This window comes from Papio anubis, chromosome 15 (genome assembly GCF_008728515.1).
Source record: "Papio anubis isolate 15944 chromosome 15, Panubis1.0, whole genome shotgun sequence".
NCBI classification, from domain to species: domain Eukaryota; kingdom Metazoa; phylum Chordata; class Mammalia; order Primates; family Cercopithecidae; genus Papio; species Papio anubis.
Genome location: NC_044990.1, coordinates 74,234,712 through 74,252,588, shown reverse-complemented (window position 1 = coordinate 74,252,588; position 17,877 = coordinate 74,234,712). Strand labels below are relative to the sequence as shown.

At 39.0% G+C, this 17,877-nt stretch overlaps 1 protein-coding gene across 3 annotated transcripts in view; it reads right to left on the bottom strand.

Annotated features, from left to right (window-relative positions):
• Positions 1–17,877, bottom strand: part of DNAJC3 (DnaJ heat shock protein family (Hsp40) member C3) — a 121,910-nt gene that overhangs the window by 29,702 nt on the left and 74,331 nt on the right. For all 3 annotated transcript variants that reach the window (XM_009192098.4, XM_031655605.1, XM_021929725.2), the window contains 5 exons: positions 11,939–12,091; positions 9,551–9,732; positions 8,962–9,081; positions 5,994–6,099; positions 5,789–5,909 (listed from right to left, as the gene is read on the bottom strand). In XM_009192098.4, coding sequence (XP_009190362.3) covers positions 5,789–5,909; positions 5,994–6,099; positions 8,962–9,081; positions 9,551–9,732; positions 11,939–12,091 — 682 coding nt within the window. The remainder of the gene's footprint in view (positions 1–5,788; positions 5,910–5,993; positions 6,100–8,961; positions 9,082–9,550; positions 9,733–11,938; positions 12,092–17,877) is intronic.

Genomic DNA, 17,877 nt, shown 5'->3' with positions numbered 1-17,877 from the left:
GTTCACAGAGTTGGCACCAGAGGGAATACAATGTTTTACCCAACTGATATGGTCAGCAAATGTGCTAATACCAAACTAGCAGGTAGCTATGTAGTGTTCCTTGTAACCACACACTTTTCAAAAGAAATGAGAAGTCTGCAGCTGTGGCTAAGAGGCCTGAGTGTGAATAAAAACTGCAAGCACGACTTTACAGTTCAGGAAATGTACAGCCAAAGGACTTCATCAACCTACGTGCCATATCCCACTAACTGTTTTTGCAAAGGACTAGCCATTTATTCTAACCACCTGCTTCCAACTAATTAGCTGAGCTAAAGTAGATGCACTTATTTCAAGAGGTGGAAGTTTCAGAAGCATCTGCTTTCTAGATTCTGATTACATGTGTCCATGGTTATTATAATGTTGTATAAAGAATGGCAATAATATAAGCAGCCTCCAGCTTATAAAGTCACATTTAGTTATGATCTTAAATACAATCAGCATCTTCCAACAAAGACCAATCTCTTCCCCTCTCCTCCACATAAACAGAAGCCAGGAACCCCTGGTTAACAACCTTGAAAAAAAGCATCAGCCAAGAGAAATCTGATCTGCTAGAGGGAATGGCCTCCTTCATGCCCAGGAGGCAGGCCTGTGGCCCCAGTACCTCCCTCGTAGGCTGCCTGACCTGATGGCACAAGCACTTGCCTGAAGTTCCACTATTCAGACTCCTTTGGGTTAAAAATGTTTATCTCATAAGGAATAGAAACCAAGCAGTGTTTTTAACAAATACCTTAAATTTGACCACTCTTACTAAAACGCAGCTGGGCTGGGGGCTGATACTGCTGATACACAGAGGTGGTGTGTGTGTGTGTGTATATATATGTGTGTATATATATATATTTTTTTGAGACTGAGTTTTGCTCATGTTGCCCAGGCTGGAATGCAATGGCCTGATCTCAGCTCACTGCAACTTCCAACTCCCGGGGTTTAAGTGATTCTCCTGCCTCAGGCTCCCGAGTAGGTGGGATTACAGGTGCACACCACCATACTGGGCTAATTTTTGTATTTTTAGTAGAGATGGGGTTTCACCATGTTGACCAGGCTGGTCTCGAACTCCTGACCTCAGGTGATCCACCTGCCTCAGCCTCCCAAATTCTGGGATTACAGGTGTGAGTCACCATGCCCGGCCGGTATAAATTTTGAACACAGAATACTTCTGTGGGATAGGGCGGGCCTAGGTAGTATGACAGGGTGGAGTCCCAGGATAAGCAAGAGGGCACAAGAATCTGCGAATAGGACAACACCCTAGGGAATCAAAAGATAAACTTTTACCTCTTTCACAATTTTGCCCAGGCCAGCCTTCATCCAGAGAAAGCACTCTACTTGGCCCTATTCACAGAATTATTGATATTACTAGTAACACTACAATAACTGCTGTGTCAAAGGGAGTTCATGCAGCAGTCACAGGTTAGTCCTAGCTAGCTAGGTATCCCACACAATATTGTTTGTACAGAAAAGTCAATGTAAATTCCAAACAACCTGAAAATGAGTACAGTGGAAACCACTGATTTAGATGCAGCTGAACATTTTCTGGGCATCATCTTATTTAATAGCCACCACAATTCTAGGAGATAAGTACTGTTTTTATTCCTATTTTACAGATAAGTAGAGTAAAAAGTAACAAATTAAATGACTTGATTGAAACCATATAGCAAAAATAAATGGCATACTCCAAAGAAAATATATAAATGGCCAACAAGCATATGAAAAGATGCTCAACATCACTAATCATTAGGGAAATACAAATCAAAATCAAAACCAAAACCAGGTACCACCTTCAAGCCCATTAAGATGGCTACTATCAAAAAAAGAGAAAATCTAAAATGTTGACCAGCTGAGCACGGTAGCTCACACCTATAATCCCACCACTTTGGGAGGCTGAGGCGGGTGGATCACTTGAGGTCAGGAGTTTGAGACCAGCTTGGTCAACATGGTGAAAACCCTGTCTCCACTAAAAATAAAAAAAAAATAAAAATAAAAATCCAGGTGTGGTGGCACACACATGTAATCCCAGCTACTCAGGAGGCTGAGGCAGGAGAATCACCTGAACCCAGAAGGTGGAGATTGCAGTGAGCTCATATTGCACCACTGCACTCCAGCCTGCCTGACAGAGCAAGACTCTGTCTCAAAAAAAAAAAAAAAAAGTGTTGATGAGGATGTGAAAGAATCAGAATCTTTATACACTGCTAGTAAAATTGTAAAATGGTGTAACCATGACAGAAACCAGTATGCAGGTTCCTCAAAAAATTAAAAAAGAACTAGCATACGATTTTGCAATCCCACTTCTAGGTAGATATCCAAAATAATTGAAACCAGGGTCTCAAAGAGATATTTGCACACCCATATCCATAGCAACACCATTCCAATAGCCAGAAGGCAGAAACAACACAAATGTTCATCAGTGGATGAATTAATAAACAAAATGTGGGATATCCATACAATGGAATACTATTCAGCCTTAAAAGAAAAAGAAATCCTGTCACATGCCACAACATGGATGAACCTGGAGGATACTATGCTAAGTGAAACATGCCAGGCACAATAAGACAAATAGTATATGATTCCAATTATATGAGGATCTAGAATAGTCAAATTCATAGTGACAGAAAGCAGAACGGTGGTTCCCAAGGGTTAAGGGAGAGGTAAAAAGGAGCGGCTGTTTAATGGGTACAGAGATCAGATTAGAAAGATGAAAAAGTTCTGAAGATCTTTTTCACAGCAATGTGAGCATATTTAACTCTACTAAATTATACATGTAAAAATGGTTAAGATGGTAAATTTTATATTGTATCTTTTACCAGAATTAAGAACAAAAAATAGAATAACTGGCCAGGCACGGTGGCTCACGCCAGTAATACCAGCACTTTGGCAGGCCGAGGCAGGTGGATCACGAGGTCAGGAATTCAAGACCAGCCTGGCCAACATGGTGAAACCCTGTCTCTACTAAAAATACAAAAATTATCTGGGCATGGTGACACAGTTCCTGTAATCCCAGCTACTCGGAAGGCTGAGGCAGGAGAATTGCTTGAACTGGGACCCGGAAGGCGGAAGTTGCAGTGAGCCGAGATCACGGTACTGCACTCCAACCTGGGCTACAGAGCGAGACTCCATCTCCAAAAAAAAAAAAAATAGAATAACTGCACAAAGCCAGACTCAAAGGCAGGACTAATTCTAAATTCCCTACTCTCCACTATGACTTCATTGTATAATAAATAAATTACCTTCATTCATTCAGCAAACATGAGTGCCAGCACAAGCACCAGGAATGCATCAGTTAATATAACAGCCACAGGTCTCTGCCCTCACATAGCTAAAGTTCTAGCAAAATATAACTGATCATTTCCTAAGGACACCTGTGTTACCCCTATATTCAAAGGAATTTGCCAATATTTTCGTATTGCTTCAATGTCAGTTTCTTCCTCTCAAAAGCTATTAAAACGGAGACATGCAGAGATCTGAAGAATTTCCCTTGATTTTTCAAGATCTCAGAGGCATCCTCAAATAACAGTCTTACTTTACTTCCTTTCTATTGAGTGATATCCCGATATGTTTCCTGATAATTCTAAGCCCCAAATTAATAAATGTCCATGTTCCATTATTCACTAACCTAAACCTATTCATTCTTTATTATGTACCTGCCATCATTTTTAATTGCTTATTTAAAAAAGGTAAAACCAGGAAGAAGAATATGGAAAGCATATTTCTAACTCAAGTAAACTGAAGACATACTGTTATTTAGCTTAGTTAAGTAAGATTATTATTTATTTACATCATTTACTAAACCCCTGATTCCAATCCAAACGAGTCAGGTAATACTTGTCAGTTTCAATTATACAGGCTCTTTTCCTTTCTTTCTTTTGCAAATTTAGAGAGCTGGCAACAATTCTCTCTCTCTCTTTAATAAATTCCTATACAAAAGAATTTTTTCAAGGAAACAACAGGCTTCAAAGACAGATCAACTGGGCAGGGCCGAGCACTTTGGGAGGCCAAGGCAGGCAGATCACTTGAGGTCAGGAGTTCGGGAACAGCCTGGCCAATATGGTGAAACCCCATCACTACTGAAAGTACAAAAATTAGCCAGGCGTGGTGGTGCACACCTGTAATCCCAGCTACTCGGGAGGCTAAGGCAGAAGAACTGGTTGCAATTAGGAGGTGGAGGTTGCAGTGAGCCAAGATCGCACCATTGCACTCCAGCCTGGGTAAAAGACCAAGACTCCATTTCCAAAAAAAAAAAAAAAAAAAGAAACCAGATCAATTATATCAAATTAGCACTAAGCATCTTTTTCTTCCAGAATTAAGCCATCAGGTTTCCCCAAAAAGCAAGTCAGTTTAACATTCAAGTTCCAAAAGCATCTTTCAAATTATATTTAGCATTCTACAAGATTTAGCCTTCTTTTTTTTTTTTTTTTTTTTTTAACAGCTAAGCTCTTTATATTCTTCTGTAGCTTCTCTAATTTTGCAGTAAGAGCTAAGGGTTTACATACAGATAACAAAAGTATCTTTGATAAAGAGTTCCAAAAACTAACTGGAATGCAAAATCCTAGAGTAAAACCATCTCAGGGAGTAGACACGGTGGCTCAAAAGGAAAGAGAACGAGTGTGCTAAAGGGATTTTCTATGTGGACTACCTGCCTTATTGAAGCATGCTTATGAATATTAAAACATCATTTTGACTGCATTCATTTCAAGCCTCATTCAGAGACCTCAAGGTCTGAATCCCCCACAAGATGTCACAGGAATAGTAGTGACCAGGTTGTTATCATTCCCTGGAAACCAGGAACTTGCTTAGGAGCAAGATTCTTTTCTAATTGAGGAAAGCAGGGAAAAAGAGATTGACCAGTTTTGCCTTAAAAAGAGTATCACAAACCAAATTTTACCATTCAAACCCTTCATTTAACTATAAGAGAAAATTAGTTTTTGATTTAAAATGCTTTATCTGAATTTGAAACAAAATATTTGCAATAAGGGCTTATAAGGCTATTTTTTTAAAAATTGTTTCATTTAAATGTTCATAACTTAGTGTCACACGAAAAAAAGTATAAAACTATATATATATATATATCTTCATATATATATATGGATTCTATTTTTCAAAAACTATATATTACTGTATACGCCACAGTTTTCTTCCAAAAACAGGACACTGCTTTTATCCAAGGTCCTCACAATATCTAGCAGGAATCTCGTTACTTCATTCGGCTTGAACAAAACAGGGCAGCAGCTGTCCTATTTTACTACACAGCTTGGGGTCACAGAGGATCATTTTATATTAGGGATATATGACATATATGTATGCTTTCTGTATATATGTTTCATACACACCGAGTGTGTGTGTGTGTGTATATATACAGAGAGAGAATATGTATATGTGCATAAAATATAGAGTAATGTATGTGCATAGACATAAGCTGGAAAAGATAAATGCAAAATGAACAGTGATTACCTCTGGATGACATGAGAACTACAATTTAAATTTTCTATTTTATTTTTTTCCTAACTTTCTACAAAAAAAAGCTAAAATATTTATTTTTCTATTGTACTGAACTGGTTTCAATGGCAGAACTCTTTCCTCACATGGTATACCTCTCAGGTTCCACTATGGAAGAGTAATTTTCAAGTTCTCTGCCATTTTTCTAAATCGTCACCATTTCCAGGTACTCTGGTAAACTTGTTTTAAGGAAAAGGAAGCTTAAAATGTGATAATTTCCTAATCAACACTTCGGTACTGCAAATCAAATTCCTTAAAGATTTACCTTCATCATACATTTCCTCTATTAAATAGGCCTCTGCTCGGTCTTTCAGGGCGTTCACATTGTCGGGTTCCATCTGTAAAACTTCAGAACAAACCCTAATAGCTTCAACAGGCTTCTCGTCCTAAAAGGAAATGTGAGAAAGGGATTTATGGTTGGTATTCCACATGATGAGTTTTCACATTTCTGGGAACAAGTCAACTGTTACCTTAGAAAAGCAATGGCAAATCCGCTCCTTTGAACGAATTGTATATTCAGCAATGCTTGGCTCTGTTTTCATGACAGATTCATATTTGCTGGTAGCATCTGTGTATCTAAGAAATGAGCAAATCATGATAAGCAACGATGACATTCGATTTCCAGAGCTGTAGAAAGGCTCCTCCCCTCTTCACCATGTGTTGCTTAATCAATCCAATTGGATGAGGCCACGGCTTCAGATTTGCCTTTTCCCTTATTAATCTAGAGTCCCATAGAAGGTACACTCCATAATTAAGAGTTAAGAAATAAAAACATCTGACCATAGGAGATGCAGATGGACAGAACAAAGCATACCTGCAAGTACCAATCAAACCAGAAGAATTTCCTTACAGAAACAAGCTCAGAATTCCGAACCTGAGTAAAACACCCTGTTGAAGTCTGACTTATACTGAGCACATTGAACAATACAGAGATCAAGTTTTATTTCTTGGTCAGTAAACACTTCCATGAAAATAACGGAACCCATTACATGCCATTTTATATAATTAATGTCAGTATTCACAACAAAGTACAATGTAGTTCATACAGAAGGTACCTGATTAAATTCCCAACTGTATAAGCTTTCTAAGAATAAAAGCTATTTCAGCATTTTCTTTAAACCAGTAAAAAGTGCTAATCCTGTTATATATACTCAGTTATTTTCCTCAACAATAGTAAACTAAAAAATATGTTTCTATGCCATGGTGGCACATTATTCCCAAAGTGCTACAATCTTCATATGTAAATATGCTGATGTATTAAAACACAGGCTTAACTAAAACATTTAAAATAAAAGCCAGCTTCTCTATCATCCTCAGCAAACTAACACAGGAACAGAAAACCAAACACTGCATATTCTCACTCATAAGTGGGAGGTGAACAATGAGAACACACGGACACAGGGAGGGGAACATCACACACGGGGGCCTGTGTGGGGCAGGCAGCAAGGGGAGGGAGAGCATCAGGACAAATAGCTAATGAATGCGGGGCTTAATACCTAGGTAATGGGTTGACAGGTGCAGCAAACCACCTTGGCACACGTTTACCTATGTAACAAACCTCCACGTTCTGCACATACATCCTGGAACTTTAAAGTAAAAGAAAAAAGCAAAAAAGCCAGCTTCTGGGAAAGTGGAATAGATGTATTTTTCCCAATTCCCCCAGCTAAGCACAACTAAAAACCCTAGAAATTAAATGTATATTTTTTAAAATAGAAAACTCTCAAAGGAGGAGAGAAGACAGACTAGCTAGTGACTCAGGACCTGAGGAAAAACATGGTAAGAAGTTCCCTGGGTTCCTTTTTTCATCTCATATATCCCAGACTTGGAGCTGAAGATTCCAGCAATGCAGAAATGCCAACAGGTACAGAACGACAGTAACAAAAACCTGCAGAAGGCTGCTGTCTCTAGCCAGAGGACCTGAAAAGGGCAGACTTGCAAACAGAAAACTTTTTTTTTTTTTTTTGAGACGGAGTTTCACTCTTGTTGCCCAGGCTGGAGTGCAATGGTGCAATCTCGGCTCACCGCAACCTCCGCTTCCTGGGTTCAAGTGATTCTCCCACCTCAGTCTCTGCAGTAGCTGGGATTACAGGCATGTGCCACCATGCCCAGCTAATTTTGTATTTTCAGTAGAGACAGGGTTTCTCTGTGTTGGTCAGGCTGGTCTCGAACTCCCAACCTCAGGTCCTTCAATGGATAAATGGTTAAACAAAGTGCAGTAAATTCACACCATGGAAACCACTGAACAGTAAATGAAGAATTATTGATACAATATGGATAAATCTCCAGAGAATTCGAATGAGGGGGGAAAAAGCCCATGCTGCCAGCTGTGGTAGCATGCGTCTGAAGTCCCAGCTACTCAGGAGGCTGAAGCAGAAGGATCACTCAAGGCCAACAGTTCAAGGCTGCAATGTACTATGACTGCACCTGTGAACAGGTGGGCAACATAGTGAGATTGTCTCAAAAAAAAAAAAAAAAAAAGCCAATCCCAAAAGTTTATACATTGTATGATTCTATTTATGTAACATTCTTACAATGACAGAATTCTAGAAGTGACTAGATTAGCTAAGGAAGGGATAGGAACAACAGGGAAGTAGGTGTGGCTATAAGGGCAACATGAGGGGTCCTTGTTGGGATGGAATTATTCTGTATCTTGACTGCACCCACATCAATATCCTCATTGTGACAGACAAGGTACTATGGTTTTTCAAGGCGTTATAGTCTGCAAGATGTTGGGGGAAACTGGGTAAAGCATTCTCATGATGGTAACTTACAAAGCTACTAAAAGTAGAGGAATTAGAGCCTATTTTCTATTAGGCAGTTTTGTCTGCAGTGCCCTGTACTCTTTTCAGTCCTCCCGCCCAGCCTACAAACCCTCTACAAATAACACTCACACAGACACAGCCTCTTACTCTGCCCACTCTTACTTTCTCTTTAGGATTAGGATTTAAATATCTATCGTCTTCTCTAAAAAAAGCTTCTCTTTCACTCCTTGCCTTCACCATCCTGGTTTGGAGTAAATACTCCTTTTTGGTACTCCAATTATCCTATGTACATTCTATCACTTTGGTATCATATTGTCTTTTAATAATCTGTTCATATATGTGTCTCCCACGCAATGCTATAAACTTGTTAAGAACACAAACTACCATCAGGTTTGTTTCTGCACCCTCAGGACACAGCTCAGTGCCTGATAGAGGAGATAATAAATATTTGGTATAATACAAGTAAGTCTGCTGGTAAGAATACTACACAGTTACTATTGTTTATATTCTCCCCTATTCCAAAAATGTCCAGTTCTGGTAGTTTTGCTAAGGCCCAGGGCTGTCTAGAATACCCCACCCTCAATGGCTGAGAAGTAAAAACAGTTCTGTAATTCACTTGTGCCCACAGTCTAACATATAAGGAATGGCTGGACAGCTGGAACAACCGTATTCTCACCTGCCGTCTCTGATGAGCTCTTCAGCTGACTCAATCAGCTTATTAAGTTTCTTTACTTGTTTATAGTGTGCAAAACACCTTTTATGATCCTGGTCAAGTTTAAGACATTCCCGAACTTCACTGTTCATGTATTTAAAAAAAGGAAAATATTCCATGTCAAAACAATCAATGAGTAGTTTTCCACGCTAAATACAGAAATCACAGTAAAAGTATTTTTTGTTTGCAACAATTAAACAAAAACATACTGAGACTTATAATTTACTATACACATTTATATATGGCATTGTACTATGCATACATTTGTTAATTCAAATTAAAATGACTTACTAGCATTACAAAGTAAACATTCAATTTTGTTTCTAGAAATATAAGAGCCTTCCTGTTTATTTTAATAAGCAGCTTCATGAAAACAAACTATGTGGAATTAAAGTAACATGGGAATAACACAAAATATATAAATGGATATACAATATAAAAATAGCCTTAACCACCATCATCTTATTAATTTAATATTAAAATGTTAAAACAAGATGAGGTTATCTTACTGCCAACAATTAAAGAAGATCAGACGTGTGTCACTAGGACTGACCTGAGGGACAGTTCGTGGTCTCCTAGCTGGTAGTACAGTGTGCTTATTTTATAAAATGCCTCAGTATTATCATTCTTCAACTTTGATGCAGCTTTTAAGTCACTTATAGCTTTCCTAGGTTCTCCTTCTTTTATAAAACATTCAGCTCGAAGTTCCCGTAGTTCTGCATCCCAAACACAAACCTTGAGGAACAAAAGAACTAGACTTTAAGGAAGAAAAAATTATGCACATTCATTGTTGCATTCCACATATTTTTCATCTACGTATTTATCAACATAAAACATTCTCAATTAATGTGATGACTTATAGACTGCAAATATTATTTTAAAATCTGATACAATTTACATGTGACAAAACTGATGTGACAAAATAGTTTTTCCAAAAATGTTGTAAATGAATTCTAATGGGGGAAGGGATATATATAATAACAAGGCCCTTTTCTTACCTCCTTCGATTATATAATTCTAAGACACTGAAAATAAGAAAACATAGCATTTACTACTGGAGGGTTGTTCCTAGTGAAGCATATTTGAAGAGAATATTCTGTTATCAGATTTTTATACTTAATCAACAATTCTAATTTGTAGTCAAAAAATAAAATCTAGGTTCTAAATTGGCAAACTACTTTTTTCTGCTAATAACCACATTAAATTCTTAGCTGGGCACAGTGGCTCATGCCTATAATTCCAGACCAGCTTAGGCAGCATAGCAAGATCTCATCTCCACAAAAAATTTAAAATTATTAACTGGGTGCAGTGGAACACACCGGTGGTCCCAGCTACTCAGGAGGCTGAGGTGGGAGGATCACTTGAGCCCAGGAGGTTGAGGTTACAGTGAGCTATAATCGTACCACTGCACTCCAGTCTAGGTAACAGAGAGAGAGACCAAGTCTCTAAACAAAAAAATGTTTTAAGAAATTATCTTCTGTAAACTGTCACCTCCTTAAAAGTAAATCCTCATATCAAGAAAAAAATAAGAAAAGAAAAGAAAGAGAAAAGAAAAGAAAAGAAAAGAAAAAAATACCGTGAGAAAGCAGGAGGTTGAGGCTTCACTATCCCTATTCCCAAAAAGTTCATAAGGGTTTAGTAAACACAATAGTATTCTTCAAATCATAAACCCAAGAGCTCATCAATAAGGCTGGTGGAAGTATCTTTGCATATTTCTTAGAGCTGTTCTAAACTCATATTGACTTTTCACATATATGAAAATATCAAAATCAACATTATACATAAATATCATGGACAATGAGCTAAGTCAAAATGGTCTATGGGAAGGTAAAAATGTAAACTATATTTCCTTAAAGCATAAACAAAATAACCCAGTAAAACATGAATTCTACTAGACCATATCACAATATCTTCTGTAAAATTATCAACAAAATGTCCATTCTACATATAAGTTTAGAGCCAAAATTAAATGAAACTGTATATCAAAATACTGTGAAAATCTTAAATAAATGTGAATTACGACTGCTTCCATTTGAATATTTCAGTAGACTTCCTTCGGAAATCAGTTGTCATTAAATCCTTCAGAGGCAAGGAAACCTAGACTTAGATTTCCCTAGCTAGAATTCTCTGGATTCTATCAACCATTATTATTATTCTTTTTTTTTTTGGCATGATCTCGGGTCACTGCAACCTCCGCTTCTCAGCGCCTCAGCTGGGATCACAGGCATGCATGCACCACCACACCATTTACCATTTTTTTTTTTCTTTTTAAGACACAGGGTTTTGCCATGTTGGCCAAGCTGGTCTCAAACTCCTGGCCTCAAGTGATCCACCCACCTCGACCTCCCAAAGTGCTGGGATTACAGGCATAAGCCACCGTACTCAGTCAATTATTAATATTTTTAGAGGCAGGGTCCCATTCTCTTGCCCAGGCTGGGGGACAGTGGAGCGATCACAGCTCACTGCAGCCACGAATTCCTGGGCTCAAGTGATCCTCCAGCCTCAGCTCCCAAGTAGCTAGGACTACAGGTACATACTATCAACTCTTTATCTGCCTTATTTTCTAGAAATGTTTCTCTAAACATTCCTCTTTCCTCCCGAACATCATTTTTCCTTTTATTCCAACCATCTCTTTCATCTTTTATCCCATTATCTAACCCCTAGTTTTCTTCCCAAAAAAATACAAAATCAACTAAAATAGCAAAGCAAGCAATATATAAACATATTTAACTCTCATGCTACAGCACATTCAGTACATTTACTGAAAACTTCAGTCCAAATTTTGTTTTATATAAACATTATTTTATACTTAAGAGTTAAAAGCCCAAGGACCAACCTGATTTTCTCCTGTCTAGGTTTTTGTGATATGTGACATGTCAAAGTATATAAATGTGCCTTACAATAAGTGTTAGGCTGGTCAACTGCAGTATCTAAGACTTACCTCTAAAATCTTATCAAGGAAGGCTATAGCAGCAGCATAATCTCCACTTTCAAAAGCATCAAGTGCTTGCGAACGCAAACGCTGCATTTCATCAGATTTTATAAGTTGAGACTGCGCTTCCTTTTCTTCATTTTCACTTGGATTAGATTTGAGCTATACGGAAAATAAAAAATTAAGCAGAGTTTTTAATCTCTTAAGTCTGATACCTATAATATACACAACAAGGGTCAACCATTCCAAATACTTAAGTTCATTGGGTAAAAAGGTAAAGAGATACTGGAAAAACTGGCTTGTCTGATGACTGGATGCAGCAGGGAAGGCCCCTGATTTCTACTGATATGGTCCACGAGCATGAACAACAGATCTAGACTCAGAAGACCTGGGTCCCGCAAACTTACCGGGAAGCAAATACATGTAGGCATGTGAAAGGACAGAGAAGAACGGAGGAAGGAAAGCACGTTTCTCACCTTCTTATATACAGCTGCAGAGTATATAAATATGCCTTACAATTTATTCTGAAGAATAAATTAACCTGAGTTTTATTTATTTTGCCTTCTAGTTATAGTTCCTATTTTTTTAAGTATAAAATAACTAAAATAATGAAACACATAGGGAAACTGAAAGAAGAGACCAGCTTTTTTAGAGGCTATAAGATTTTTAAAAAGATCTGATACCAAAAGGGTTAAAGTATAAGAAAGAATTTAGAAGGAAATAAGAGTAATACCTTACTAAAAGGTGCATGATGTGGTTTTACGAGAGCTGCACACTGCCTCTTTTTAAAATAACTTTATAATGACATCATTTATATAACATAAAATTGCTCATTTCGAATGTACAATTCTTTGATTTTTTAAAAATAAATTTACCAAGCTGTGCAACCATCAGCACAGTGTTAGACCATTTCCATCACCCCAGTAAGATCCCTTGTTTTTACTTACAGTTCACCCCACTCCCAATGCCAGCCCTGTGCACACGGACTCAACAATTTCTTCCTCCAGACAAAAAAAATAATGTCTCAGAAAACCAGATAGCTACACTTTTTAAACCTGAGGGGAGGTTAAGATTGTAGTTTATATGTACCAATTTCTGAAATCTTAGTATTCTTATTAAGATGGAAACTATAACTGATGGGCTCCAATTTTGGATGAGGTACAGACAAAGGAAAGTTAATTCTAGAAATCTGCCTCCTCAATGAGTCAATCACACTCCTCCTCCTTTCAGTGGATTAATTTTTAAAGGATATTCCCACTACCAACCTGGTGGGAGAGAACACTCCAAATGAGAAACTTTATCAATATTATTTATTGGCAAGGGTTTTATACTTGTCCATTTTGTGTTTTAGGATATATTAGCGATGACATTTTGTCTGTTTTAACCCTTGACTTTTGAAGGACAGGACTTGAAGTATTCATAGGTAACTAGGAATTGGTAACCTCCACTCATTCTGGGGGAGGGGTTCCCCAAATGATTGCATCATCCAGTTTAAGGGTGTTGTTTGGAGCCAGACATGCTTGTCTCTGTTTTATCACCCTTTGGGTGGTCTTGAATACTTCGGATAAAAGCCATCAGAGAGAGTATGAATGTGTGTGCACTGTCACTTTGCTCTGGGTAAAAGTTTATTGATTAACTTGTTTCCTATGAGTACACTCCTGACTCTTTTCAGTAGAATGTATCAAACACTGATGGCCTCTTCAGGATCGAATTTGTACCTTTTTTCCTCTGAAACATTGGAATCTAATTTCCTCCACACAATTTTTCTTGTTGGAAGGTGGGAGGAGAAGCCCTAAATCTCGGGACAGAGGCTGGAGGGCTCAGGTAATGGGAACAGGAAAGAGGGAGTGAGCTCAGGTCATCGAGGCCTCTGTGAGGCCGGAAGAGAGGTGGGGAAGAGGGAGAGAGGATTCTTCCAAGGAGGTAAGAAAGGAGTTGGAGAAACAAAGGGTTTCCTTAGAAGCCTGAGAGTTTCAAAGAGAGTCAAGTGAGATGAAGTTTGGGTTTGGGGGGATTTTTGAATTCTTTTTTTTTATTTTTTTTGAGACGGAGTCTCGCTCTGTCACCTAGGCTGGAGTGCAGCGGTGTAATCTCGGGTCACTGCAACCTCCGTGTCCCGGGTTCAAGCAATTCTCCTGCCTCAGCCTCCTGAGTAGCTGGGACTACAGGCGCCTGCCGCCTCGCCCAGCTAGTTTTTGTATTTTTAGTAGAAATGGGGTTTCACCATATTGGCCAGGCTGGTCTTGAACTCCTGACCTTGTTATCCGCCTGCCTCGGCCTCCCAAAGTGCTGGGATTACAGGCGTGAGCCACTAAGTCCAGCCAATTTTTTTATTCTTTAAAGAGACAGGGGACAGAGTCTTGCTCTGTCTCTCAGGCTGGAGTGTAGTGGCATGTTCTTAGCTCACTGCAATCTCCAGCTCCTCAGTTCAAGCAATCCTCGAGTCCCAGCTCCCAAGTAGCTACAACTACAGGTGCACACCACTACAGCCAGCTAATTTTTTTATTATTTTTTTGTAGAGACAGGGTCATCTCACTACGTTGCCCAGGTTCTTCTCCAACTCCTGGCCTCAGATGATCCTCCTGTCTCAGCCTTCCAAAGCACTGGGATTACACATGTGAGCCACTGTGCCCATCTGAGATGAAGATTTTTATTATTACCACGAGGCTGTTGACTCCTGTCAATCACCTCCTCGTTTTCTCTACACCTGCGTGTAGAGAATGGTCCTTGCTGACAATTCCCTCATTCCTCCCTTTTTCACGTTTCTTGACATCCTTTGTCTTCCTTAGGGCTTTCACATTTCTGACTCTTTCAGCCAAATCCCTTCCTATGACAATATTTTATATTTTTTACTTCTCACTATGTATCCTGGTTACTGAGCTTCTGGAAAAATAACCCAGAATAGCTATGGGCTGGGGGCTTATTCAAAGAGATGAGGAGCCTTCTGTATGACTGCACCTCTACCTCTGGCACCTCAAATAAAAACACCGGGTTGGCAGTTGTGGTAAGCAGCCTTCTAAGATGGCCCCCAGTGATCCTCACCTCCTGGCATTCATGCCTTTCTGGAGCATGAGGCGGACCTGGTAACTCCTTTTAACAAACAGAATAACCCAGCTAAGTTTGTCTGTTTTCAGTAGAGACAGGTTCTTACTATGTTGCCCTCCTGGACTCATGTGATCCTCCCGTGTTGGCCTCCCAATGTGCTGGTATTACAGGCATGAGCCACTGCACTCAGCCACAGCCATAGCTTTTTTTTTGAGATGGAGGCTCACTCTGTCACCCAGGCTGGAGTACAGTGGTGCAATCTCAGTTCACTGCAACCTCCACCTTCCGGGTGCAAGTGATTCTCCTGCCTCAGCCTCCCAAGTAGCTGGGATTACAGGTGCACGCCACCATGCTTGGCTAATTTTTGTATTTTTGTAGAGATGGGGTTTCACTATGTTGGCCAGGCTGGCCTTGAATTCCTGACCTGAAGTGATCCACCCACCTTGGCCTCCCAAAGTGCTGGAATTACAGGTGTGAGCCACCACACCCAGCCCATGCCCGGCCTTTTTTTTACACTTAAATCTCTGATGCATTTTGAATTTATCTTAGTATAAGGTAAGAGAGGTATGAACCTAGGTCTGTTGTTTCTCAGTATAAAAGTTTGTTAAAAAAGAGTATGACCACAGTGATAAGCTGTCACGTCCTTGATTAGGTCACAAAAAACTGACTTCCATTGTGCTAGCACTCCCTCTCACCTTCTCACTTGCTGGCTCTGATAAAGCAAGCTGCCATGTTGTGAGATATGAGAGGCCCATGTGAGAAACAACCAAGGCAAGACTTTGGCCAACAGTCTAACACCTCAAGAGGAACTAAATACTGCCAACTGAGTAAGTTTAGGGGCAGATCCTTTACTGGCCAAGCCCTCAAATACTATTGTAGCCCTATCTCACACCTTCACTGTAGCCCATGACTCTGTAGTTAGTAGCAGACCCTGCTATACCATGCCCAGATTCCTGACCCCATAAACCGTGAAATCATATAAATGTGTGTTACTTCAAGCTGCTAACATTGGATAATTTGTTATCTAGCAGCAGATAACCAATACAGTAGGAACACAGTGTGGAAATTTTACCATTTCTCAGTGACTGGGCTGTGAATATTTCCAAACAGATATTGCTTTAAAATAAAGTCTAGATGAATGAATTAATTAAACCCCAATCCTGGCAACCACTAATTAGCTATGTCTTTTCTGCATTTTCTTTACCAATAAAAGAGGGACAATAATACCAACACCCTGTAGGGCAGTGACTGAGAGATTAAGAAGATACTCTACGTAACACATAGCAAGTACTCTGAAAAGTGCTAACACACACTTTAGAAAGATGCTCAATTTATTTCCCATGGTATTAGATATTAGCCCACTTAAACTGGGTCCCCTCTATTAACGCTACAGTGATTAAGGTCCTAGAATAATAGAACCTTTCTTTGACTTCTCTGAAGTCGAAATAAAATCAGACTTTGGCATAAAATATATTCAATGAATTGCTTATTCCTCAAGAAATTAATATTTCTAATTCTATTTAATGTTTTGGGGTAAGTAGCAAAAATTTAAATTTTCATTTGATATTATTTGATAGCATATAGAAAAATATGTAACACTTGAGGTATATGCAACATTACATTCTGCAGTGAATTCTAGAATTTGCCCTCACATATTCTTTCTGCACATATGTTTCTTGTTAAAAGAACTATACAAAAATAACACTAATTTGAATGTCCAAAAAAAAGAAAAAGAAAAAGAAAAAAACATAAAGAACTAATGTTTTTGGAAACAACAGTATACAAGTCAGGCGGTGAGTGACTGAATTAAAGTGTTCTAACATCCTTGTGTTTTGATTACCTTGTTAAGCATGCATATTAAAATTCCTGAGGTAATGACTATGAGAAAAAGACACAGCGTGTATAACCATATGGAAAGAACAGACTAAGGAAGAATCAGCTAAATCCATTGAGGGTGGGGAGAAAGCAGGAGGGAAGAAGAAGGAGGGTGGATGGATGGAAAAGAAATAGTTGGATAGCACTTTGGGAGGCCGAGGTGGGTGGATCAGAAGGTCAGGAGATCGAGACCATCCTGGCTCACATAGTGAAACCCTGTCTCTACTAAAAATACAAAAACATTAGCTGGGCGTGGTGGCAGGCGCCTGTAGTCCCAGCTACTTGGGAGGCTGAGGCCGGAGAATGGTGTGAACCTGGGAGGCAGAGCTTGCTTTGAGTGGAGATCGCGCCACTGCACTCCAGCCTGGGCGACAGAGCGAGAGTTCGTCTCAAAAAATAAGAAGAAGAAGAAAAAAGGAAATAGTTGGATAACTAGAACCCAATAGAAATATACACAAAGAACCTCAAAGGTCCTTTCTCACACTAACAGGTTAGCAAAATTCACACTATCTGTTCACATGAAGTGTTGAAGAGGTTGCATACCTAGAACTCCCCTATACTGCTAGTAGGAATATAAATTCACATAACCACTTAACAGGACAGGACAAATTTATCTGCCAGGCTAAAAATATCCACAACCTTAAAGTAGCAACCACTTTCTGAGGCAGATAACACTGTAGCAGTGATTCTCAAAAGTGTGACCTAGGAATCCCTGGGATTCCTTAATGCCCTTTCAGGGGTCTGTGAGAACAAAAGCATCTACGGATAAAAGATAAAGAACCCATTCAAAGGACAAGATAAACCAATGCATTTTATTATAACAGAGAGTGCTATAAGTTCATTAATAAGGATTCAGAGTCCATATGCAATTAACCTATATAATCGCGAGTGGAGTTTTGTGGAACATCAAAGAAGAATACTCGTAATTAAAAAGAATACAAAAATATTCTTTTTCTAACTGCCTATCTGTGAGGCCATAGTATCTTCAATATACTTCAACAAAAGCATAAATCACAACAGATTGAATA